Here is a 26,648-nt window from a genome sequence, read left to right on the forward strand (position 1 = left end):
CGGACGTCATTTGACGTCTTTGATTTGCCGTGCCTACAGTGCTATGGACGTCATTTAGTTATTTTGATTTGCCGTGAAGTGCTGTGGCCGACAATTGCAGTTTCCTGCGCACGTGTTCATTTGTGGGTAATTCAAGGCGGGGCTAGCGCTTGCTGAGTAGTGGGCGGTCTCTTTACGTCTGCGTTTAGATGTTGTTATTCACTCATTGCCGATGCTTGTCCCAACACGAAAACATTGCGATTTCTATCAGTTTTACTTTAGTATTGCATCATTTTTACATCAGTATCGTCCTATTAGTTTTTATAAATAATGGACGAGCAGCAACCGGGGCCTTCAAAAGCGTTACCAAGACCTAAGAAGGGGCAGTTTTATACTGAAAAAGAGTTACTTGAAATTCTTACTCGAAGCGACAGTGAAGACGAATACATAGAAAATACGCAAAATGCTTTAGATTCCGATGAAGAAATGGACGTTGCTCAAGAGCCCGAAGACCAAACATCGAATAATACCTACGATTTTCTCTGGAAAAAAAAAGACCTTCTACCAAAAACATTTGCATTTGACTCGTCAGAGGTTGGTTGCACAATTGATGGGCTGACTGCTGAAAATAAACCTTTGGATTTTTGTAAAGTATTTTTTACGGACAATATAGTAAATCATATAGTTACGGAAACAAACAAATTTTATATTTACGTTTGTGAACATGTGGAAGTATCCGCTAAGTCACGTTTGAAGAAATGGAAAGATACAGATTTCAATGAGATGTGGTTATTTTTTGGGATTACATATCTGATGCCTCGTGTAAAAAAATTGCGCCTCAGTGAATACTGGTCAACAAACACACTATTATCTACTCCAGCATTTTCTGAGCTTATGTCGCGTGACAGGTTTTTTCTGATTTTGCGAATGTTGCATTTCTCGGACAACAATCTGCCAAAAAACGGCGACAGTTTGGTCAAGATTAGAGCAGTAATAGACCACGTACGTGATGCTTTCCGAAACGCTGTCAAGCCGCATAAAGAATTGTGCATAGATGAAAGCCTTTTGCTTTTCAAAGGCCGACTCTTTTTCAAACAGTACATACCCTCGAAGAGACATCGATTTGGTGTAAAGTTTTTTGTTTTATGCGACGCAGTGACTGGGTACATTCTCGATTTTGTTGTCTATACTGGAGCAACAACTGACTTACAAACGAATAATTGTAATTTGGGTAAATCTGGCGATGTGGTGCTAACGCTTTTGGCACGCTATTTGGATAAAGGTCATACTTTGTATTGTGACAATTGGTATACAAGCCCCAGTCTGTTTGTATGGCTGTATAATAGAGCTACAAATGCGTGTGGAACTGTGCGGAAAAATAGAAAATATATGCCGCAAATGGCAGAAAAGCTTCAGAGAGGAGAATGGAGTTTCCGAAGTGATGACAAATTGTTGTCGCTAAAATATTGTGATAAACGAGAAGTATACATGCTTACGAGCTTACATAACAACACCGGTATGGAAACTGGTAAAAAAGATCGCCTCACTGGGAGGACAATTGTAAAACCCCAGTGTATTGTTGCATACAATAAGTTTATGGGTGCAGTAGACAAGACGGACATGCTACTGAGTTCAGTAGAGTGCGTCCGAAAAACTGCGAAATGGTACAAAAAAGTTTTCCTTCACCTTATGGATATGGTTCTGCTCAATGCAAACGTTTTGAATAATATAGTAGCAAAAACTAAAACTTCGTTGGCAGAATTTCAACTGACACTCATCCAACAGATAGTGGAAGAAAATCACAAGGGGAAAATGCGCACGTCAGCAGGTCGAAGATCAGTCGACGACAATCCATTGCGGCTTACTTGTAGGCATTTTCCGTCGCATGTACCTCCCACAACAAGTAGGAAAGTTGGACTAAGAAAATGTGTTGTGTGTGCCAAAAACAAAAAAAGAAAAGAAACAAGTTTTATGTGCCGTGAGTGCAATGTGCCTTTATGTGTTGTGAATTGTTTTGAAAGATTTCACACCATCAAACATTTTTAGAAAGTAAGTTCTACATAACAAATGACTATTTGGTTTTATTTTTTGTTTTGGATAATTTTGTTTTTCTTTTGTTATGGATAATTTTGTTGTTTTTTTGTTATGGATAATTTTTTTGTTTTTATTTGTTTTGTTAACATTTGTTTACATTGAATTTGAATGCAAAAATATGTGCAATAATTTTTTAATTTGTTTTATCTATCTTTCTATCCTAAGTTTTTCTAAACAATAGCGTTTTTGTATTTTTTTGTAAAATTTATTTTGTTTCAAAAAAAAATAAAAAAAATTATAAATAATTACCCAATTATTTTGTTTATATAAAACAACGTTATAAAGAATCATTTAGTCGCATTATTTAGCGCGAAAGCGGCCGACCGTTTTGACGTCAGAAATAGCCGCACTGGGGCATGAGTATCGCCGGAGAGAGAGCCGCATCGAAAGGGTTAAACCACGTTGAATTTAATCTTTTAAACCCCTTCATTTTTTAAAAATAAAAGGTTAAATGGCACCCGTTATATGGTTAGCGCAGCAAAATTTAAGCTTTGAACGTTTCTATCTCAGTTATTTTTTACCCTACAGAAATAGTAAAAAAGGTAAAATATTTGATATAGAAAAAACTAAAATTTGGTTATATATCATGTTTTACGTATATTGAGTATTTTTGGAGTTATTATCAAAAGAATGTGAAAATTACGATGATTTTAAAAATTCTGATTTTTTTAAATTATATCTTTTTTTCAAAATTATGCATTCTAAACCGGTCAAAATTATTAAAATAATTACTTATGCTCATATAAGGAAATTATTGTAAGGATTATTATAAATTTTAATTTTTGTGGAAATGGCATATGGTTTATTTTTCACTTTTTCCTAAAAAAATTCGAAAGGGTTCTCTTATTTTCATCATAACTTGCTTAACTTTGATGCTAATAACTTCTTCTGGAGCTCATTTGATAGGTATTCCGAAGGACTTTGACAAATACTTAAAAGATAAATTTTATAAAATGCATCGTTTTCCCGTTATTGAAGCTTGGATACTTAGATTTGAGTACTCTACGAAAAAAATATACATTTGATTGCCCATATCTCACTTTGAATTAACATTAGTTCAGATTTTTAAGTGAGGAGTGTATTCAATTTTTTATTATCTTCAATTTTGGTACTGACTATTTTTTTGTAAAAGCTTATAGTTTTTGAGTTATACGCGAAAAACAGCTTTAAAACATGCATTTTTTTTAGGAAAAAATACAATTTTTGATCTTTAATAACTCAAAATGTATTGATTTATATTAATAACTTTATATAATAAATTTTGCTTAGAATTTTTTCCTCTATTGACTTATGGTACTATTTTTATTAAAATAATTTTTACCCCCGAGAAGGGGTGGCACAAGCGCGGCTCCTCCTTAGGGTCAATTGGTCAATGACCCCCCTAAAATAATCTCATAAAAATACCAATTTTATTAAAAATATCTTTTATCTAAAACTTCACTCTGAAATATAAAATTCTCTTTCAGCAGTCTGCATTGGCAAAACAAATATAATAGATATAATAACGTCGCGCCTCGCGCTATACACAAGCCCGTGGCTGGGCCGTATTTTAAATTGTCTATATACAGTTCTTATGGCTTATGGACAAATGCATGTAAAATAGAAAAGAGACGGCAGATAGCAATTTCGTGGGCGAGAGTGGGAGTGACCTTTCCGTCGTATACCTCTAGTAGAGTCGACGGCCTCACGTTTAGTTAGTTACCGTCTGCTGACCGCACTTCACGGCAGGTCTATATCGATCGCGGCGTATTTGCGTAATTTATTTTGTTTTGTTGGATTTTTTTGTGATTGTAACAAAAACAAGATGAGTGTTGTTGACGAAATAATTGCCTTAAAATCTGCTGGAACACTAAATTATGAACGGCGGCTTGAGAAAAAAGAAAGTGGTCGACCAAAACCAAACATGAATTTAAAACAAACAACAAAGGATAGGGGTAAGGACATTCAAAGATATTTTAAAGAATCAATGTACAATTTGTGTGATTGGATTTGTGGCTGCAGTGTGAGAAATGCATTTTTTTGCTATCCGTGTTTACTGTTTTCGAATGACGCTGTATGGGCGAAAAATGGAGTAACTGACATTAAGCATTTAAAAGTGAAAATTACAAAACATGCCTCTTCAACTACTCATATAAATTCATCAATGAGTTACGCAAGTTTAGGACGTGTTAACATAAGACAGCAACTTGATAGTGTATATCGTAAATCTGTGCATGACTTTAATGAATTGGTATCTAAAAATAGGTATATTTTAAACAAACTAATCGACTGTGTAAAATTTTGTGGAGTTTTCGAAATTGCATTGCGCGGTCATGACGAAAGTGACAGCTCCAATAATCGTGGAATTTTTCTGGGCCTTATCGATTTTGTTTCTGAACTGGATTTAATGTTTAAAGAACACATTGAAAAAAGTACAGTATTTAAAGGAACATCGAAAACAATTCAGAACGATATTTTAGAATCAATGTTAGCCATTGTGCATACTCATATCATGAAGGAGATTGGCCAGACAAATTTTGTGGCCATTCAAGTAGATGAGACCACAGACAGCTCCAATAAAACGCAGATGATTATCATATTGCGATATGTATTAACTGGTATTGTACATGAAAGATTTTGGAAATTTGTTAACCCCCTAGGTACTACAGCACAACATTTAACTAATGTAATATTGGAAGAACTTCAATTATTAAAAATTAATGAAGCACCTGAAAAATTGATTGCCCAAAGTTACGATGGTGCATCAGTCATGAGCGGTAAACTGGGAGGAGTACAAACAAAAATTAAAGAAATATACCCAAATGCACACTTCATTCACTGCTATGCCCATCAATTTAATCTTATCCTCCAAAAAGCGGCGAGTCAACACAAACCGATAAAAATATTTTTTGCAAATTTACACGGATTTTCGTCCTTTTTCGGCCGATCTCCAAAACGTACGATGGTTCTGGATAGAGTGGTTAAAGTAAGGCTACCTAAAGCTGCGCCTACTCGATGGGCTTTCAATACAAAATGTGTTGAAATTGTATACACTTATAAAGATGATTTAAAATCTTGCTTAGAGGAAATTATTGATGAGGAGCAAGATGGTAACAATATAAATCAAGCAACTGGTTTAAAAAGACATTTGGAAGATGAGCATTTTTTATTTTGGTTAAATTTTTTCCATAAAATAATGCCCCATGTTGATATATTGTTTAAACAATTGCAAATGCGAGACATTGATGTTATATCTGTCAAAAATTGTATCCTGTCTTTTAACAACAATATCCAAATAATTAGAAATACTATTTTGGAATCAGAAGTACCAAGCACATCAACAGCAAAAAAAAGAAAAACTACTGCAGAGGATCCAAAGCGACGAACTGCACTTGAAATTTGTGATATTATTATATCTGAAATAAATCACAGGTTTAGTTTCAATGATCATCTCATGATTTCACAGTTATTCTACATAGAGAAATTTGAAGCATACACTACCAACTTTCCGCAAAATATTTTAAAAATGGTGACGGCTAATTATCCCACAGTGAATATTTCCAAACTAAAATCGGAACTTGAAGTCTTATATTGTCGTGAGGATTTTCGCAATAGTGCTGGTGCAGTAGCCATACTTCAGCTTTTTATTAACATGAATTTGTCTGAAACATTTTCTGAAGCAGTGAAGTTATTAAATATTTTGTGCACACTCCCTATGACAACCGTGGAAAGTGAGAGATGTTTTTCTACTTTAAAAAGAGTAAAAACATTCCTGCGTAATACGATGGGACAACCTAGACTTAGTGCCTTGTCTATGCTGAGCATCGAGAAAACGCTTGTCAAGAGCATTCCAAATTTCAATGAGAAGGTCATAGACTATTTTGCAGAACTAAAGGATAGAAGAATTGACTTAAAATATAAAAATATTTAAAGTAAGTTTCGTTTTAATAAATTTACAATTTATTATACTATAAATATTCCTATCTATATATCAGTCAATAACCTGTTCATACCATTTTTCCTATATTTTTTAAAAGATTTACTCTAAAAAAAGACAAATTTAATTTTCGGAAAACTAGGGTAAATAGTATTGAGTTTTATCTAAGTCTGTATTTTTTATCTAAAATATAAATGCTAAAAGATCTTTTAAATACTTTAAAAAATCAACAGTTTGAAGTTTTCAAACCAAAATGACCCCCCTGAAGATTGACCCACGAGCCGCCGCTGGGGTGGCATCCACCCCACAGTAAAAGCGCAAGTTGGCATCATGTCACCTTTGTTCCTTGTGGTATCCGCTAACTACTCACCAATTTTCATGAAAATCGATGAAGGTTTAACGAAATCGGAGGTGAAAACCTTCAGTGACTGCACTAACACACATTTTAAGAACTTCATGGGTGGATCGTGTGACTAATGTTGAGGCCCTACATAGAATGGGCAACAAATGCGAGATTAACCCAATCAAAGAGCACAAACTAGACTATCTTGACCATGTTATGAGGAATGAACAGATATATGGCTTGATACAACTCATTCTTTGGGGCAAGGTATTTGGAAAGGGTGGACCAGGATGAAGAATATCTTGGCTTCAAAACTTGAGAAAGTGTTTCAATACATCTATAACCGGACTATTCCGAATAGTAACAATCAAACTTAGGATAGCCATGCTGATCGCCAACATCCGGAACAGAGAGGCACCGTAAGAAGATAAATAAAGAAACCAATAAAATATAAATATACGGATATGTTTAATGCCTGAAAAAAGTAGGGCGAATTCAATTAAAATTGTGAACACAGCATTGACTGATACAATTTTAATGAACATGATTTAACACAAATTATATTATATCGTACGAAAGATAAAGATTAGGAATATATTGAATTCAAAACGTTTAATAAAAAACTAGGATCATATATCTGGTAAATGACAATACATATATCAACATATTTTCAAAAAGTAGTGGCACCTTAAATAGTTTTTTATTTTGTCTAAGGTGAATATAAAATCGGCGTTCGTTAGCTATTATTAAAATGTCATTTTATTTAAAAAAATGAATAATTATTGGTAATATATTTTGTAATTAATGTTATTTTTTTAATCATGCTTCTAATATTTACAGGATTTCCAAAATTCAATTTATTATCCTTGAATATAAAGTCAGCGCACACGCACATTTATTTCGTGTCACCCTACGTAAAATCGCAGTAAACAAAAGTAAAATAGTTTTTATAATATATAATATATATTATTTTATGCCGTAGCTTGTATGGAAAATAACACATTTACAATGTACACCTCTGCTTGTGTAAGAACTATGCATTTTGTATATAATATATATACAATAAATTTGCTATCTATGTACAATTCTATTTAGTTTGTTTAGCAAGGTCAGTAAGGAGGCTAATAAATTTGAACTTTCGGTTTTTTGAGTGTGACTTAAATTGTATAAAAGATTTTAAAGTATTTGTAAGTAATCATATCGGTGTCATAATAAATCGAAATACGCTATCCTTTTATATAAAAGCATCGACAACACAACAATTAGCATATTTAAATAATTAAATTTTAAAAGTATTGCTAGTAGTAGTAGTGGTAGTAAAAGATACATGCATTGTACTACAAGGACATCAACGATAAGAAATAAAAAAAAACCTTTTCAATAATGCAACCTATCGAAATGAGATTTATAAAACCTTATTTAGCAAAAAAAAAGACAGTAATTTGAGTAATTTTCACAATTATCGAAATTATGGTTCGATGCGCAATAACATGTAAATTGAGCGATATTACAGTGACAGAAAAAATAAATATTCAAGAAGATAAAGTAAAAACGAAATGAAACAAAAGAAGAAATAAATTATGCCGACTAGAGGTATGTGTAAATGGGGAAGGAAACTGTATACAAGAAGAAACCAATAAAATTTCAAGTGTGCTGTTGGGCAACAATGTATTTACAGTTGATCTCAAACCCTTTTTTCAGTGTCATTAATTTTGAGGTCATATAAGATTTTAAAAATATCGCGAATCACTGCATGGCATTTTAGTTAAATCTGACAGTTGTCAGAATATTTATATTTTTGTTTATATAAATGTTATATACAGTGCTGAGCGCGCTAATAACCGGCAAAATAGCGCAAAAGATGGAAAACATAATACATTGCGAAACAAAAAGAGATGAAACTAGTGGAGATGGAAATGATCGTTATAAAAGTATAAATTAACATTACATTATATAGTTTCTCACCTTTAGACGTATCAGAGGAGTATGACAACTGTCACTATGACAGTAGAATTTTATAAAATACTCTTGTCACAGACGTCTAAAGGTGGGAAACCATGTAATGTAATGTTAATTTATACGTTTATAACTATCATTTCCACCTCCACTAGTTTCATCTCTTTTTGTTTCGCAATGTATTATGTTTTCCATCTTTTGCGCCATTTTACCGGTTATTAGCGCGCTCATCACTGTATATTATTTATATAAATATTTTTTCCAGAATATTAATATTTAAAATATTTTAAGGAAAAAATAAATAAATAAATATAGACAATGAAGTAAATATAGACAAGTTCACTACACAATGTCCGAATATACCAATGACATAAAATATTTATATTTACGTCGTTGACAAATTTCTAACCTAGAATTACAATGGCCATTTTATACGTTAATATTGTGAAAGTACTTTCACGATAGATTAGGTACTGTTGTTTCAAATTATCTTTATTCGTATCATGGATTGGTTATATATTTAGATTATTGTAATTGTCAACCAATTATACATCTATAAGTATAAGTAGCTTTAATATGGAAAAACCCTTCAACGAATACATACTTTTCGAAGTTCTATGTATATTAATCACGGACGTACGTTTTTTCTGTCACTTTGAGCCTAATGCGTTAAGTCGACTTTACACTACATGATTTATCATGTGATTTGTCATATGATTTTTCCCATGACGAGCCGCATGACAATGCTTATGACAAAACGAGCCGTATAAACAATGCAAAATCATATGACAAATCACACAGTGTAAACATGTAAATTTCACTCCATGACCAAATCATATGACAAATTACATGATAAATCATGTAATGTAAAGTCGACTTTAGAACGAATTCGACAAACTATAACGCACTGAAAAAAAGGGTTTGGGATAAACTGTATTTTATATTTTTTTCTTTTCTAGATTTCATTTTGATTTGTTTTGTGTATGAATAGCCGTATTAAATGTGGAAGAAGGACTAAAAGGGATTGTCTTAATTTATAAAGGACCGTGACACTATTTAGTCTGTAAATATAACACAAGGTAGCTCATGTCATATTTAATTCACAAAATTTTCCGGTTGGTCAGATAATTGTTAGAACTTTTCTACCAAATAGACATTACCAAGAAAACCAGTGCAGTGCGGCAACATAGCGCCTGTTACATCCCTGTTTTTTGTATTCGAACAACCAAAGGTGGGCACATCAAGTAACTATAGCAACCATGTAATACATCACATCACATCATCCAGCCTCAAAAGTCTACTGCTGAACATAGGCCTCCTCCACTCGTTAGACCCACGAGGATAGGCCTCGTTTCCATCTATCCTGCGCCGTTCTCATCCAGTTTTTATTTACATTTCTTAAGTCGTCAGTCCATCTTGTAGGCGGTTGACCGACGCTTCTCTTGTCTTCTCTTGGCCTCCATTCCAATAACCTCTTCGTCCATCGCCCATCTGTCATTCTGGCTATGTGCCCTGCCCATCTCCACTTCAACCTGGCTATCCTCTCGATGACGTCAGTCACCTTTGTTCTTCTCCCGATTTCTTCGTTTCTGATTTTGTCTCGCAGAGTTATTCCTAACCTTGACCGCTCGATTCTTCTCTGCGTGACTCTTAGTTTGGTAGCCGAGGCTTTAGTTAGGGTAAGTGTTTCTGATCCGTACGTCAAGACTGGGAGGACGCACTGATCAAATACCTTTCTTTTTAGGCATGTGGGCAACTCACTTTTAAAAGTTTCTCTCAGTTTTTAAAATGCTGCCAACCCAAGACCTATTCTTCTCTTCAGTTCATGAGTCTGGTTATCCCTGCCAATCGTAATTTCATATCCCAGGTATTTATATCTATGTACGAGTTCTATTTCCTTCCCAACAATACTGATGTTCTGGTTGGGTACCAAATGTGTCATTATTTTTGTTTTCAAGATGTTTATATTTAAACCTACATTTTCTGTAGCCACAACGAGTTCTTGTACCATCTCTCTTGCCATACCTAGATCCTCAGCTACTACGAGTATATCATCGGCGAAGCGTAAGTTGTTTAGGTATTCTCCATCTATTTTTATTCCCTTTATCATCCAATCCAAACTCTTGAAAGCATGTTCTAAGACCGTATTAAAAAGTTTAGGTGACATTGGGTCTCATTGTCTAACCCCCGTTCTATTTTTATGCGATTACTGTTAGTATGTAATTTGACAGTGGTTGTTGCCTGTAAGTATATTTTGTGTAATAATTTTGTATACCTATAATCTAGCCTGCATTCTTTAATCGCCTGTAATATTTTGCTAAGCTCAACTGTGTCAAAGGCTTTATGAAAATCGATAAAAACTAGAACTAGAGGTTTATTGTATTCCACTATTTTCTCTATTAGGGTTTTTATACTTTGTAGATAGTCATTTGTTCCGTAACTTTTTTGGAATTCTGCCTGTTCTCTTGGTTGATAAGTCTCTAACTTTCTTTCCATTCTCTTAACTATTATTCGCGTTATTTACGTGAATAATAGTAATACATCGATTACAACAAAAAAGAAAAAAGACTCCACGTCAGAATTAGATTTATTGTGTAGTTAAATCGATAAATTATTATATCAGAAGAAATACCGATCTATTTAATTAAAAAATACAATGCAAAAACTAAGAGAAAAGAAAAATCTCAAAAATTAATTATTATATTACAAATTGCAATCAATTGGTGTATTAAAATATATTGCAGTAACACTTACCATAACGTAAAATATCTGCCACGATATTGATTTACTTACAAATATTTTCGAATTCGCAATTAAGTTAGTCAACAACTGTAGAACCTACATGATTATTATTGTCCTTATAGACCAGACTAAGGTAGCATATCACAATCTGTACAGTTTTAGAGGTAAGGAGAGAATTTTACTGATCTGACTCCTCCTCGCTACTGTAACTGTCGTCCTCATCTTGGCTTTCTGACGAAGATGACGTTATCGATGATGACGATGACGACGACAGATCGCACAAATAAGGGCGGTACAGTGGGTACTGGTATACGTTCATTTCTCCTTCTTCATGTTGCTGATGTTGTACGTGATGGAGATTAAGGTGGCTGCCTTCCAAGCAGCCGCTCTCATACTGTCACTTTACCTCTTTTTTCCGTTTATTTTCAACATCAGAAACTAAAAAAAAAACAAACATTATTATCATTACTTAATAAAATATATGTAACGATAAAATCTAGTTCATGCTAAAAATGAAAAAAATACACTAAATAAAATAAGTTCCTTTTTTGGACATATTTGGTTAAAAAGAGAATAATAAGCGTTCAACTGACTTGGTAGCACCGTGCCAGAGTGTCAACTTCTTCTTCTTCACGTGCCATGTCAGAATTATTCGACGTTGGCGATTACCATTGCGAAGGCTTCTCGATCTTCTGTAAACATGTAATAATTGTCCTTTGGATATCTGAGTCCATTCACGAATATTTTTTAACCAAGCATTTTGAAATTTGTTTTCTGCCTACACTTTTACGGCCCTCTATTTTGCATTTAAGGTTACGTTGTAGAGGGCATTACGTTGTATATCGATTTCCCCTCACTATATGTCCCAGATAAGACATTTTTCGGTGTTTAACCCTCTTTTGCCCAAACGAAGAAATCCTCAACCGATGATAATTTCCTGTTAGCATTTTATTGTTTTAGGGTTTTAGGGTGTTTAAGCAAAAATCACATTTAAAATTATTTCCGCCCCCAAAAAAGGCGTTAAAAATGTGTATCTTCTGAGATACATTGGACAGATAGATCTTGGAAGCGGTATCCTAAGAGATATATTGGGCACGACAAACCATTATTACATGGTGGAAAAATGATTACAAATAACAAAATTTTACTGTATACTATTTGTGTAATTAAAAAAAAATATTTTAAGAATTCAATATAAATAATAAATGTAAATTAAGTATATACATACAATAATTATTATTGTACAAGTGTATGATTTTATCATATGTGATCATATTCAAAAACAGTTTTCTTTGGTAAGAATCTTAATGGAATGTCACACTTTGAACAATGTACGGTAGTTTGTCCTTTCTGTCACTTTCTGCATCTACCTTTGTCGCCATAATTGGGAAAATGTCCTACACCATCATACTTTAGTTCCCCTCCAACAGATGAAGGTGGAGGTCTAACTAACAGGTCTCCCCGTTTTTTTCTAGCTAAATTTTGAGCAACGTGTAGTTTAAAAACTTTAAGTGACATTGACAAATTATTTGAAAATGTTTTGATGTTCCCTTGGACACCTACACAATATCACAATTAGGACCATGCTGCCCAATGTGTACTGGAAGATACATTTTATAAAAGTATATTGCAAATAAACCAGAAAGTATTAGTGCCTAAAACTTGTGAATAATCAAACTTAAATAACATAAGAATAAGTCAATTGAATAGGTTTTTATAAAAAAATGTAATAGAATAATACATAACAGTAAACTGAATTTACCACTTGTGTTGATGACTTGAAAAACGCGAGCACTCCCAGAACAAGAAAATAAATCAACATAACTTAATACTTCGAAACCTTTTAAATCAAACAAAGATAGCCAACTGTATAGAGAAAGAACAGCTGATTGTAACAGCCATGGTTTGAACTATTGGGAAAGCTCGCAATATTAATCAATTATAAATCGCTCGCTAATCAATTATAAAGTCATGTATCTTGTGAGATACATTGGGCAAAAGAGGGTTGACAGTTTTAGCAGTTTTCTATATTTGTAAACTCTCTTTAGTACTTCCTCATAAGTTTCTCTTGTTGTCCAAGGTATCTTCAGCATCTATCCATGAATCCACATTTCCAATGCTTCAATTCTGTTCATGGTCGATATTTTTAGTGTCCACACTTCTGCACCATACAAAAGTACATATCACCAAAACATTTTTCTAAACTGAGATTATTATTGCCAAGAAATATCTTCACTTTCATAAAAGTAGTTTTATTTCTATGTATCTAGTTGGTCCGTTATGACCAACCATGAACATGTACCATGAATATGTAATTTTGTGAACTTTTTTTAACTTAGACTCCAATTAATTGAAGTTATGTATCGGGATGTAGGCTGTAGGCTACGACTAAAGACTAAAAATTCGGTTTTGTTCAAGTTTATTTTAATGCCAATTTTCTCTCTTACTTCGTGAATATGATCAAGCAGAATTATGAGATCTTCAATATTTTCTGACAGAACTACTGTATCGTCCGCGTATCTAATTACACTTAGTAGTCCCCGTTGATTTTTATTCCATCTCCAGTGCCTTTTTAAATAACTGGTCCGAGTAATCATTGAACAATGTTAGGGACAAAATGCAACCTTGTCTGACTCCTCGTTGTATGAAGATTTCGCCGGTGTAGTTATCTCCAATTTTCATTATAGCAGTGTGATTCAAGGACAAATTTTTAATGGCATCTGTCATTTTGCTATATTTTTTGGCATCTGCATTAATTTTACCTACTTTTTCGAATGCCTTTTCGAAATCCATGAAGTATGCAAATACATATTTTCTTTGATCATGGTACTTTTGTAATAGTGCAAAAATTGCCTCACTGGTTCTCATGACATTTTTAAAACCAAATTGGGTATCTTCGACATCTTCGCATTTGTGTCTAATTATGTTGTGACGTATTCTTAGGAAAATCTTAAGAGTGTGGCTCATTGGACTAATTAATCGATATTTTGAGTATTATCTAGCATTGTTGTTTAGGTCAAAAATGAATAACCATTTTCATTTTGACTTACATTTACTCTGATTGGAGTACGAAGGGAACCATTCTCGTTGGAACTTTACCGCGCTAAGCAGATGGGACGTGAACTGTAAATTGTAGAATTCCCTCATCTTCCTTAGTCTCAGCATCCGTATGGCTTGCAAATTGTAGAAGCCTCGGAGGTGTAACCAGAGAAGGTTACCATTGTTTTCATTCTGGTGGGATGTAGAATAGCATTATGTTGTTTTATATGCCATTAGAGTGAAAACTTAGTCTTTTTGTTGTTTAGGTATTGCGACAAAGACAGACTTGAGCCAGTCTGTGGGAATCACTCCATTGTTATTTTATATACAGTGATCAGCGCGCTAATAACCGGCAAAATAACGCAAAAGATGGAAACATAATACATTGTGAAGTAATAAGAGATGAAACTAGTAGCGGTGAAAATTATCGAGATAAACGTATAAATTAACATTACATTATACAGTGATGAGCACGCTGATAACCGGCAAAATAAACATAAATAAATAGAGTATTTTATAAAATTCTACTGTCACAGTGACAGTTGTCATACTCCTCTGATACGTCTAAAGGTGGGAAACTATGTAATTTAATGTTATTTTAGACGTTTATAACGATAATTTCCACCTCCACTAGTTTCATCTCTTTTTGTTTCGCAATGTATTATGTTTTCCATGTAGTATTCTACTACGGACGCGAACTAGCTTGGGGTGTACACGTGCACCCTGGGTAACGCTAAATGAACTAGCAACAATAGGACCGCCAGACCTGTCTCTCGTAGATCTCCTGGCGAACACATTGCAATGAACAACACAAAACGATCAAATGTTGGCTCTTGTCAGAGCCAGTTGACAATCGGACCAACGGTTCGAGTATGCCAATTGAACATCGAAGGCATCAGCCGAAGCAAGAGCGAGTATCTTGGCAAGCTTCTGGCAAAGAATAAGATTGAGGTGGTTACCGTTCAAGAAACACATACTGCAGACGACATACAATTAAAAAACCGTGGCCAAATCCCTGGATACACACTAATAGTTTCACTCAACCACGCTCAGTATGGTATAGCGACTTATTGTAGAGCAGACATCAAACATTACAGCACATTTCACTCTAACTCGACACAAGAGATTTTTATACTTGCTGTGAAAGTAGACGAAATAACTATAGTCAATATATACAAACCACCAAACGCTGGATGGCCACCAAACGTACTTCCCACATTTTCTCACCCGACAATATACACTGGAGACTTTAACAGCCACCATACTACATGGGGATATAACCAATGTAACCAACAAGGAGAAAAAATCGCCGAATGGGCTGAGTTTCACCATCTCAAACTTTTATACTATGCAAAACAGAAACCCACCTTCCATTCTGCAAGATGGAAAAAGGGATACAATCCCGATCTCACGTTTATATCTTCCAGCGGAACGGGCTCAAAAAATGACTTTACGAACGCCACAAGGGAAGTTCTCGATAACTTTCCTAAATCCCAACATAGACCAATAATTACAACCTTGGGCACCACCATCCCTATTATAAATTCAATCCCTTTGCCAAGATGGAATTTCCGGAAGGCAAGGTGGGAAGAGTTTAAATTTCAACTTGAAAGTGATATAAGACATATCAAATCCGAGGTTCAAAATTATGAAAGATTCGCATCACTAGTGATTAGGTGTGCAAAAAAGCACATTCCACGTGGAGTTACCAAATCCTACATCCCATGCTGGAACGACAAATGTAAAGAACTACTTGATCAGTATGAGAAATCTGGAGATCCTGAAGTTGGTGAACAACTCTTAGAAACCCTAAACTCCGCGAGAACCACAAGGTGGAGGGAAACTTTAGAAAATCTCAATTTCACACACAGCAGCCGCACCGCATGGAACCTTCTAAGGAAACTAGACTCTGGCTCAAACAAACCTACAGCAAACTCTACAGCCCCACAACCGGAAGACATAGGCAAACGCATAGCCAACCTCTCAAAACCAGTAATAGAAAAAGATGATAAAAGAGAAGTTCGATCTCAGTTAAAAGAAGCCAAAATTGCTCAACAAGAAAGCCTACCAATAATGAAGCTCATCGAGCCAGAAGAACTTGCAGAAGCTCTAAAATTAATTAAATGTCGTAAAGCCGCAGGAGTTGACAACATTTATCCTGAATTTATAAAACACATTGGTCCGAATACCAGTAAGTGGCTTCTTGAATTTTACAATCAAATCTTGACTAAGCAGAAGTTTCCAAAATCCTTCAAAAAGAGTAAGATCATCGCAATATCTAAACCTGGGAAAGACCCTGCACTACCTGAGAGCTACAGACCAATCGCTCTTTTAAGCGTCTGCTACAAGATATTCGAGAGGATAATCCAATCGAGACTATTTTACTTTACAAAGTCAAATATTCCTCAAGAACAAGCTGGATTCATGCCGGGAAGAAGCTGTGGTGACCAAGTCCTCTCCTTAACAACATTTATTGAGAACGGATTCCAAAAGAAACTTAAAACAGTAGCAGCTTTCATAGACTTGACCTGCGCCTACGACACAGTGTGGAAGGAGGGTCTTTTATATAAAATATACCAGATGGTACCGTGCCGTTCGTTCAACAGGTTGATCAACCAAATGCTAAGTGACAGACTTTTCCAAGTACACCTAAATGGGAAAAATAGTAATTTCAGAAACCTGCAAAATGGCTTGCCACAAGGGTCAGTTATGTCTCCTCTTCTTTTTAATATTTATACGTCAGATGTACCAACTACCACCTCGCGCAAATTTATTTATGCCGATGACATGGCGCTAGGTGCCCAAGAAGAAGACATAAAAATCGCCGAAACCACCATAGAAGCAGATCTAAACACTTACACTAAACAGATACTTTAAGAAATGGGGCCTACAACCAAACCCATCGAAGACTGAAGTAAGAGCTTTCCATCTTAACAACCACAAGGCAAATTACAGACTAAATATAGAATGCGATGGAACCATTCTAAAGCACAGTTCTAACCCAAAATACCTCGGCGTAACTCTAGATCGTACCCTAACATTCAAACAGCATTTGGAAAAAACTTCAGCAAAAATTAAGACCCGCAATAATATTATCCATAAGTTAGCAAATACATCATGGGGGCCTAATGGAGATGTAATCAGAACGAGCGCGCTGTCCCTAGTATATCCTACTGCAGAATATTGCGCTCCTGTCTGGCTAAACAGTCATCCCACAAAAGTCATCGATACCCAGTTAAACCAAACAATGAGGCACATAACGTGAACTATAAAGCCCACACCAACCCAATGGCTTCCAGTTTTAAGCAACATCGCTCCACCAGCAACAAGACGACTAGCCGCACTCAACACCCTAGTGCAAAAATGCCAACAAAATCCAGCACTACCGATAAATACAGACATCGCTGAACTACACCAAAGGCAGTTAAGACTGAAATCCAGACATCCACCTACTAGAACTGCTACAAGATTGGCTGATTTCACTACGGAAGAGCACTGGATGGGCGAATGGAATCCAGACATCAGAAATTCCAATCTGATAGAAAAGCCCACAATTAAACCAGACGGCTTTTCTCTTCCTCGTCGTGAATGGTGCAACCTAAATAGAATACGAGTAGGTCATGGGATTTGTAACAAATCGCTAAATCAATGGGGTATAAATGCCAGTCCGGAATGTGACAAATGCAGCGCTGCTGAACAAACAATTAACCACATCGTCTTCGAGTGCCCAACCACCAAGTTCTTTGGCAGTCTTCAAGAAATCCACCAACTCACTCCCAAGGCAAGAGAGTGGCTTCGAGGATGTAACCTTCGACTTTAGTTTAATAATTTTTAATTTTATATGTTATATGTTTGTGATTTCTTTTTTATTTATTATTGTTATTGTCTTTTTTTACGTAAAAACTGCAATGTATAAAGTTCATACGAATATATATATATATATATATATATATATATATATATATATATATATATATATATATATATATATGTGTGTGTGTTTTCCATCTTTTGCGTTATTTTGCCGGTTATTAGCACGCTCATCACTGTATTGGGACCGTGCAAGTTCGGAAAAGCGACACCTGGTTTCATAGCTCGGCAACTTTTTTCGCACTTTTAATTATAGTCACCAATCATATTGGTCCTGGTTACTGGATAATTGTCAAGACCATAGTCAAAAAAAAATAATAAAAAGAAAAAATAAGATTTAGGTTATGCTATTCAAACGTAAACAATTGTATGTAGTAAATAAAATTAGTTATTAAAATGCAGTACTGCAAGTAAAATACAATTAATTAAATTTACCTTTATATAATAATTGCATATCATATCAATATTGTGGAGCAATATATAATTTTTGTCCTTCAATGACAGTAGTTATGAAATGTACGTCAATTTGACAATTTCAATTGACAATAATAATTATTTAAGAAAGTTGCAATATTTCTCCGCTATTCGCGCACGATCGTTTCGCGTATCCCTTCCAAGTACTTGCACGCCGCGAATATTGTATTTTAATTGTATTGTATTACTGTAAGTTTTACTAGTACTTTTATGTTATCGTCATCTATTAGCTTCAACAACTCAGTTGGTGTAGGATCTGGACCGTCAACACAATTTTGGTAGAATTCGATATTATATTTTTCTTTGGCTAATTTGATGTCACTGTTTTAATGTTTTAATTCTTCTCTGTAGATATCTATATTCTGTTTCATTCTATTTTATAAGTCGACGTTCCATCAATTTCAAGATGTCTGTCATCTATTTATTTTTCTTGATTAAGTTACTTCTATACTCATTGTTTGTGGAGATTTCGTTAACTTGGTTTTTAAATTCACCCCATAGTTCCTCTAGATGTCCTTCGATGATGTTCTTTATTCTATTGTTAACTTCTTTTTTTAATGTTATCTTTTATGCTTACATCGTCAACTTAATAATAGTCTCCCGTTTTATACCTCTAACCCGGCTTTGGAATTATAGCAAAGTAGTCTGCTATATCTAGGGCCTACGGTATACAGGAAGGTAAAGACGAAATTACACGGTCCAACCGAATTGAATTACTTTGGTTGAATGAAGCTGAAATGAAAGCGACGCTATTTACACGGTATCTGGGAAGTGAACTATTCAACACATATTTTTCTAAAGTTGTCGTCGACTGAAGTCATGCGTTTAGGAGCTGCATTAATATTGTGATCATTTAGCAAAATAATTATCGAAAAAGAGGCTAAGGAAACGCCGTCGTTGGTTGGTACGGTCATGGATATTAAGAACGCAAGCCTAAAAAGCCGCTTTTGGTCGATCGTTTTATCATTATTAATTCACAAGTATAACGAGTATGGTTACTTTTAATTTTCAATTTTATGTCTTCTTCGGTTATACCACTAACGTTCAAATCTACAATTAGCGATTTAATAGCATTTTCCACCTACCTCTACCGAAAGTATACTTTTCCGGACCTGATTTTAGGGAGCAAAGTTGTAGTTTTCCTACCTAGGGAGGAAAAGTAAAAGTGACGTCATGGTATTTCATTCATGAAATATAACTTATTGACGCCCTGTGCAATATCTATTTTCTATTACGTAAGTATCTATACATTTTAACGTTTATTTATAAAACACCCTGTATTTTGCAGAAAGTTAAAAAACCGTAAATTGATATTTTCATTTAACAATGTTTACATTAATAATTTGACTTATATTTGACAGTTGACAGTTATATTGTACCTACTTGTTAGTTTTAGTTCTAATAAATTTTGTTGGTTAGTTACATAAATAAATTAAGTAAAAATGAAAAAATGAATTGTTATTTGAGGAAGGTGGAAAAACCATATGTATAACATGGGAGTAAAGTGCCTTTTCCTCCCTAGAATGATTACTGCCCTCCGCTACGCGTCGGGCAGTAAACTTCATTCTCGGGAGGAAAAGTAGCACTTTCCTCCCTTGTTATACAAATAGCTATTCCACGACAATCTTGGTTTTTACAACCCTGTTTTATAATTCCATAGTTCCATTGAACGATTCCACAAGAATCGTTCAATTCTTGTATTTACTCATTCATTTCTCGTTCAACCGCGTTGAAGATTGTACGCTTAAAGTGAAAATATTGAGCATGTTCAATTCTTTCAACGTCATTGAACGACAACATTCAATGACATGGAATGATTGGTTGTCATTGGTTGCTATATCCAAATTCTTCTTCTTCTTCTTTTATATAGGCAGTACTGCCTGTTTTTCTTCAACGGTACCTTTCATTCTGCCCCTAAAATGTCATTTCATCTTTTCTTTGGGCGTCCTATACTTCTCCTGCCTAACGGTGACTTGTCCCTGGCTATTCTTACTATTCTTGATTCAGACATCCTGCTTATGTGATCATTCCACTCTTCTTTTCTGTTCTTTACCCAGGTATTCACACTAAGCATCAAAATTAACGCACCACCTTAAAAATGGGACATATTTGATATCTCGTATTTCCTAAGCCTGTTGTCCGATTTGAGTGATTTTTAATATGTTTTAGCTTTAATATTCAAGAATATCAATGTAATAATATTGTTGCTAAACAGGTAAGTGTCATTGTATACCGGGTGTAACAATGATAGTGTGTTTTTTCCTCAAAGTTCGGAACACCCTGTGGAATATTCCAGCGTATATAAAATATTGAAATTTAAACTCAACTATAGCCTATAGACATTCTTAACATTTTGCTTTTTGATTCATTCGCTTGTGTTGGATAATAAAAAAGTTAGGTACTTTAATAACTAGCAACGTTCTTCATCAATACAGGGTGTGTCTAAAGTGCGACAAACTTTAAGGGGTAATTCTGCATGAAAACATAATCACTTACAAACTGACGATTTATTTATTGCTCTGAAACCGGTTGAACTATGCAAATGAAATTTGGTAGGTTTTAAGAGGTAGTTATTACGCATTTTTGACATACAACTAATAATTTTATTTTCACCATTGGCGTGTATACGTTTAATATCACCGAGTAATATGACCCGTATGCACGCCAATGGTGAATATAAAATTCTTAGTTGTATGTAAAAAATGCGCAATATCTACCTCTTAAAACCTACTAAATTTCATTTGCATATCTCAACCGGTTTTAGAGCAATAAATAAATAATCAGTTTGTAAGAAAAAATTCAACATCCTGGATTTCGGAAACGAAATATTTGAGGACGTATGTTTACCAAGCAAACGGTCATTATTTTTTCATGCAGAATTACTCCTCAAAGTTTGTCGCACCTATTTAGAAACACCCAGTATTGATGAAGAACGTTGCTAGTTGTTAAAGTACCTAACCTTTTTATTATCCAACATAAGCGATTGAATAAAAAAGCAAAATGTTAAGAAAGCCTAAGGCTATAGCCGAGTTTTAATTTCAATATTTTATGTACGCTGGAATATTCCACAGGGTGTTCCGAACTTTGAGGAAAAAACACACTATCATTGTTACACCCGGTATACAATGACACTTACCTGTTTAGCAACAATATTATTATATCGATATTCTTGAATAATAAAGCTATAGCATATTAAAAAAATCACTCAAATCGGACAACAGGTTTAGGCAATACGAGAAATCAAAAATGTCCCATTTTTAAGGTAGTGCGTTAATTTTGATGCTTAGTGTATATTGTCTACCCCACATATGCGTCTGATTTCTTCACTTCTTACCCTATCCTGTAGTCCTTTTCCAGCAATCCTTCTTAAGATCTTCATTTTGTTGGTCTCCAGATGTCTTCGTGTTTTGCTTGTCTGGTCTTGTTTCGGCCTTGTAAGTCATAACTGGCCTAATAACTGTTCTTCGATATTGTTGTCGGCTGATAGATTAATTCCCAGCTATTTGAAAGTCATTACTTGTTGTATAATTTGATTGTCTAACTCCAATTTGCATCTTATTGGTTCTTTGGCAATTACTAAGCTTTTTATTTTTTGGGATGATATTTTCACATTCATTTCTTTTGCGTTAATGTTGAACTCGTGCAGTAATCTTTGTAGGTCGTCTTCGCACTCTGCTACTAACACGGTGTCATCAGCGTAACAGAGTATTTTTATCTCTCTATCGCCCATTTTGTACCCTCTTTTTTTCTTCACTTGTTTTATTATTGCATCCAACATTATGTTAAACAGTAGAGGGCTTAGTGAATCTCCTTGCCTGATTCCTGTGTTTGTTTCTATGGGTTCTGTTATTATTCCATTGCCTTTCATTTCTATTTTATTTCTTACATATATGATTTCTATCAGTTTTATGATATCCAGTGGTAAATTTTTGTCATATAGTAGGTGTATCACATCTTTTATTTGGATTATATCACCTTTCTTAAATAACGCTATCATTTGAGTGGTTCTCCATTCTTCTGGAATTCTTCCTGTATTTATTATTTTACTTATAAGGATATTCAGTTCTTTGTGAAGTCTATCTCCTCCGTATTTTAAAAGTTCATTAGGTATTCCATCTTTCCCAGGAGCTTTTCGATTTTTCATCTTTTTTAAGGCGTTCTTTATATCTTCCTCTTTAATTTCTGTTTGCTCATCCGATTCTAATCTTGGTGTTTCCAGTTCTTCGTGATTAGCTGTTTGATAGAGGTTTTTTAGGGAAGTTGTCTATGTATTTGTATCAATATGTTTTACTTCTATCAGTTCCTTATCTCTGCTCTTTTATCATTTTCCACATTTCCTTTTGCATCCCATAAAAGTCGTGCTCCATCTCTTTTGAAAATGCTTCCCAATGTTCTGTTTTTTTCCTTCTTACTATTGAGTTTAATTCATTTCGTACTCTTTTATATTCTTCATATGTTTGTCTCGTTCTTTTGGACTTGTATTCTAGGTAGTGGCATTTTATTTTTATTTCTTCACAGAACCACGGTGTTCTCCTTTTCTTTCGTTTACTTATCTTACGGTCTCCAAGTGCTTCCGTTGCTGCCATTTTGATATTATCGCTGATCTTCCTCCAACTTTCTTCTATGTCTTCATCCGGTGTTACGTAGTTCTCATTCAATACTTTTTGCAGTCTTCTCTGGTAGATCTCGTGTTGAGAAGTCTGGTGCTGTTCTACCTTTATTCTTGTCTCACATTCAACAGGGTCTTCTTTCCTGTTTCTTTGTAGCTCTTCTTCTGATTTTTCCAAGTACTAAGTTGTGATCGCTTCCAATATTAGCTGCACTTAAACATCGTATATCTAGTACTTGACAGTGGTGGATGTTTCTGTTTGTCAATATATAATCAATAACGGATCTGTGTCCTCTTGTATTGTGGAATGTGTATTTTTGTTGATCTTTGTGTCTGAATACCGTATTGTTTATTCGAAATTCGTTCTGAGAGCAAAAGTTAATAAGTAGTTCTCCATTTTCATTTTTGATGTCTTCATTGAATCGTTGCTTTATTCCTGGTATAATTATGTTACCGACTCCTGCGTTCATGTCTCCTAAAATGTATATTATCTCATTGGCTGGTATTTCGTCGACTGTCTGTTGAATCTCGTTATAAAAATGGAGTTTTTCGACTTCAGGTTTGCGGTTTTCTGGGCTATAAACTCATATAATATTTATTTTTTGCTTCTGTAATTTGATCTTTGTAACTACGATTCTTTCTGATATGTATTGACATTCATATATGTTATCTGCCCATTTTTTTTTTGTATCATCAAGGCCTCGTATTTTTTGGTACACCACTATAGATCAAGAAGTATTCACCAAGCCACATCTGTCCTTTCACTTTCTTTTTTGTTTCCTGGATCGCGCATATCTCTATCTTATTTTCTCTTGGTTCCTTTTCTAACTCCTGGTCTTTGTTGTTCAAGGATTTTATATTCCAAGTCGCAATAATTCTGAGTATATTTTTCCTATTCTTTGTCCTGATTCATCCAAATTGAAGGACAAAAAGGAACCGTGTAATTTCGCCTTAACAGGACCAGTGCTACGCTTCAACCGCATATTATTACTCCTGGTTTTACCCAAGGTACTCATTTTATTCAGGCTGAGTCGACCTGGGGCCTATAGACATTTTTAAAAATGTCTAGATATTCTCGCCGGCGCTGGGGTTTGAACCCCGGCCTACCTACATGGAATACTCACAGCCCCCGATAGTGGCTGCAAGACTTTGACGTGAGTTCGGGGGCTTAAGCTACAGTTTAGATAGGGCTGTAGTCTGGTGTAGGAAGTGGAACAAGTATGCATGTGTGAATGAATAGGATCTCCCTAATAAGCAGCTCTCCGCTGAGTGTAGGTACCCCCTATAAACGGGCTAGGCCTGATGACAATGATGATGGGAAGCATGAAAGGATGTGAAACGACCTTGCTAGATCGGTTCCTGTCACCATTTGGTTCTCTGGGGTATCTGGGAATCTCTCCTAGGAAGTCTAGACACTATAAGTGGACGAACTGCTTCAGCGACCAAGAAGCAGCCTACCTTTAACCTACCCAAGCTATGGTTCTTTTCATGAGCATTTTTCAGTGCGTCACAGTTTTTCGATTTCTCTCTAACGCATTAAATTGTATGTGACAGAAAAAAACGCCCGTCGCTGATTACATTTCGTCGGTGACATGTATAACATTTAATCTAATTGTCAATGGATGGCGCTAATAATATAATATTAAATAATATTATATAATATTAAATAATATTATATTATTCTATATAAAAAAATTTAATCTGTACAATTTATAAGACTATACAAATCAAAGAAAATACCATTTATAAATGCAATAAACACAATTGATTTGCTTTTATACCAAATTGCAAATAAAATGTGACAACTGTCAGATTTAACTAAAATGTCATGTTAGAATAAATGTCATAAATGTGTATTTATCACGGACTAACCTTTTTTTCTATCATTTGTGACGCACTGAAAAATGCTCATGAAAAGAACCATAAGGTGGATGGTAATCGTGCCGATGGCTGGATGGCCACAGGGTGTATGTGGTCGTGAACGATCCCCTTGGGGTACCAGGCGCGAAACCCCATTGCATATAGCCTTCTTCTGGTAATGCGGGGCTCTTCCAGGGGTGACCAACCTTTCCCTAGCTACTCGTGGGAACATCATGGACTCAAAAAACAAACTAACAATAACAAACAAAAAACCAAAACCAAATTCCGAGGCTGAACCAAAACGTTCACCTCAGCTAGAGGCCGCGGTTGAGGATGGACTGCAATGTTCACCTCAAGCTTCGGCCCAAGCAGAGGCCGAACAAGGATCACCTCGGGAAAATCGACAAAAGCGCCACAAACTTAGTGGCGCTGAGCTAAAAAGAAGGAGGAAGGCCAGAGAGGCGGCGGGGAAGGCACCTACGGGAGCCACCCATCTCTCTCCAGCCCCTCCAAAAACAAAGGTGAGGATGCCCGCATCGAAAGCTGTCAACAGTTCCACTGCCCTTCCCAAAGCTTCGTGAAAGCCGCCGTGACACACCTTAGGGTAGCTATCATAGATAAGGTAAACCCGTACGGCAAGGTCTCTGCCGACCGGGAAAACCTTATCAAACGCAGCCTGATGGAGGAATTGGACAGAGCAATCTTGTCCACCTCCAACATCTAAGCAAAAGCACCCACGTTTAAGTCGTGGACCTATCTGGTGAGATCATCAGAGTAGCCTGCGATGACGACGAGGCGCTTGCGTGGCTAAAAAAGGCTATAGATGACTTCAAACCGTGTGAGGACGCATCACTGGCTGTTGTCAGTCAGGATAAGCTGCCGAAGCTTACTAAAGCCTCTGTATGGATCTCGGAGGATGTTACTAACACCTCCGATGACACAGAAAGAGTGCTGCGAAGGCTAACGGCGCAAAATCCAGATGTGTCAGTTGCGAGATGGTGCACCTTCCACAATGAGGTCAAAACCTATCCAAACGGAAACCTGTTCGTCTTCGGAATCGGAGACGAGGACATGGCTGTCCTTAAGAAAAGAGCAATGAGGCTGAGCTACGCGTTAACCTCATTGACTCTAAAAGCAAGCAAACAAAAAATTGAGGGCACCTCCTCGGAACCAGGGACCTCAGATACTCGGCAGCCGGATACGGTAACTGAGACACCCATGGTTCCACAACAGGACGACGACCATCAGATGGTGGTCGACGAACCCTGCAGAGGAAGCACCGAAATGACTAAGACTGCCGCCTCCTCAAGTGAGGAGGAAATGGACGCCTAAAAAGAACCAATACGACACCTTCGCCATGGGCAAGGACGTCGGGAAAAAGGTAACGGTTATTCAATGAAACCTCCAGTACAAAAAGGTGGCAACCGCGACACTCTGCCGCCACCTGGATGTAAAGGAGGATGCAATAGCATTAATCCAAGAACCTTGGATAATTAAGACCAAAATAACTGGTTCTGGCAGTCTAAATGGTCAAATCTTCAGCTTACCAAGCAACCAACAACCGAGAACAGCAATATATGTTCCCAGGAAAATCAAAGCCTCCACCCTGGTGCAGTTTTGCACCTCAGACGTAACTGCTGTTAAAGTAAAATGCCCATGAGGAAAAAGCAAGAACAGAGAGTTGATACTAGCATCGGTCTACCTACCCTCAGATGCAGCCACCCACCACCAACAAAGGAGATGGAAGATCTGGTAGACCATTGTCT

The 26,648-nt window shown here is 35.6% G+C and overlaps 1 protein-coding gene across 10 annotated transcripts in view; it reads right to left on the bottom strand.

Annotated features, from left to right (window-relative positions):
• Window positions 1-7,123: 7,123 nt before the first annotated feature.
• LOC114343065 (uncharacterized) overlaps window positions 7,124-26,648 on the bottom strand; it is a 618,263-nt gene continuing 598,738 nt past the window's right edge. For all 10 annotated transcript variants that reach the window (XM_050651573.1, XM_050651571.1, XM_050651566.1 and 7 more), the window contains one exon: window positions 7,124-11,468. In XM_050651573.1, coding sequence (XP_050507530.1) covers window positions 11,428-11,468 — 41 coding nt within the window. In that variant the 3' untranslated portion in view covers window positions 7,124-11,427. The remainder of the gene's footprint in view (window positions 11,469-26,648) is intronic.

This window comes from Diabrotica virgifera, chromosome 5, assembly GCF_917563875.1.
Source record: "Diabrotica virgifera virgifera chromosome 5, PGI_DIABVI_V3a".
NCBI classification, from domain to species: Eukaryota; Metazoa; Arthropoda; class Insecta; order Coleoptera; family Chrysomelidae; genus Diabrotica; species Diabrotica virgifera.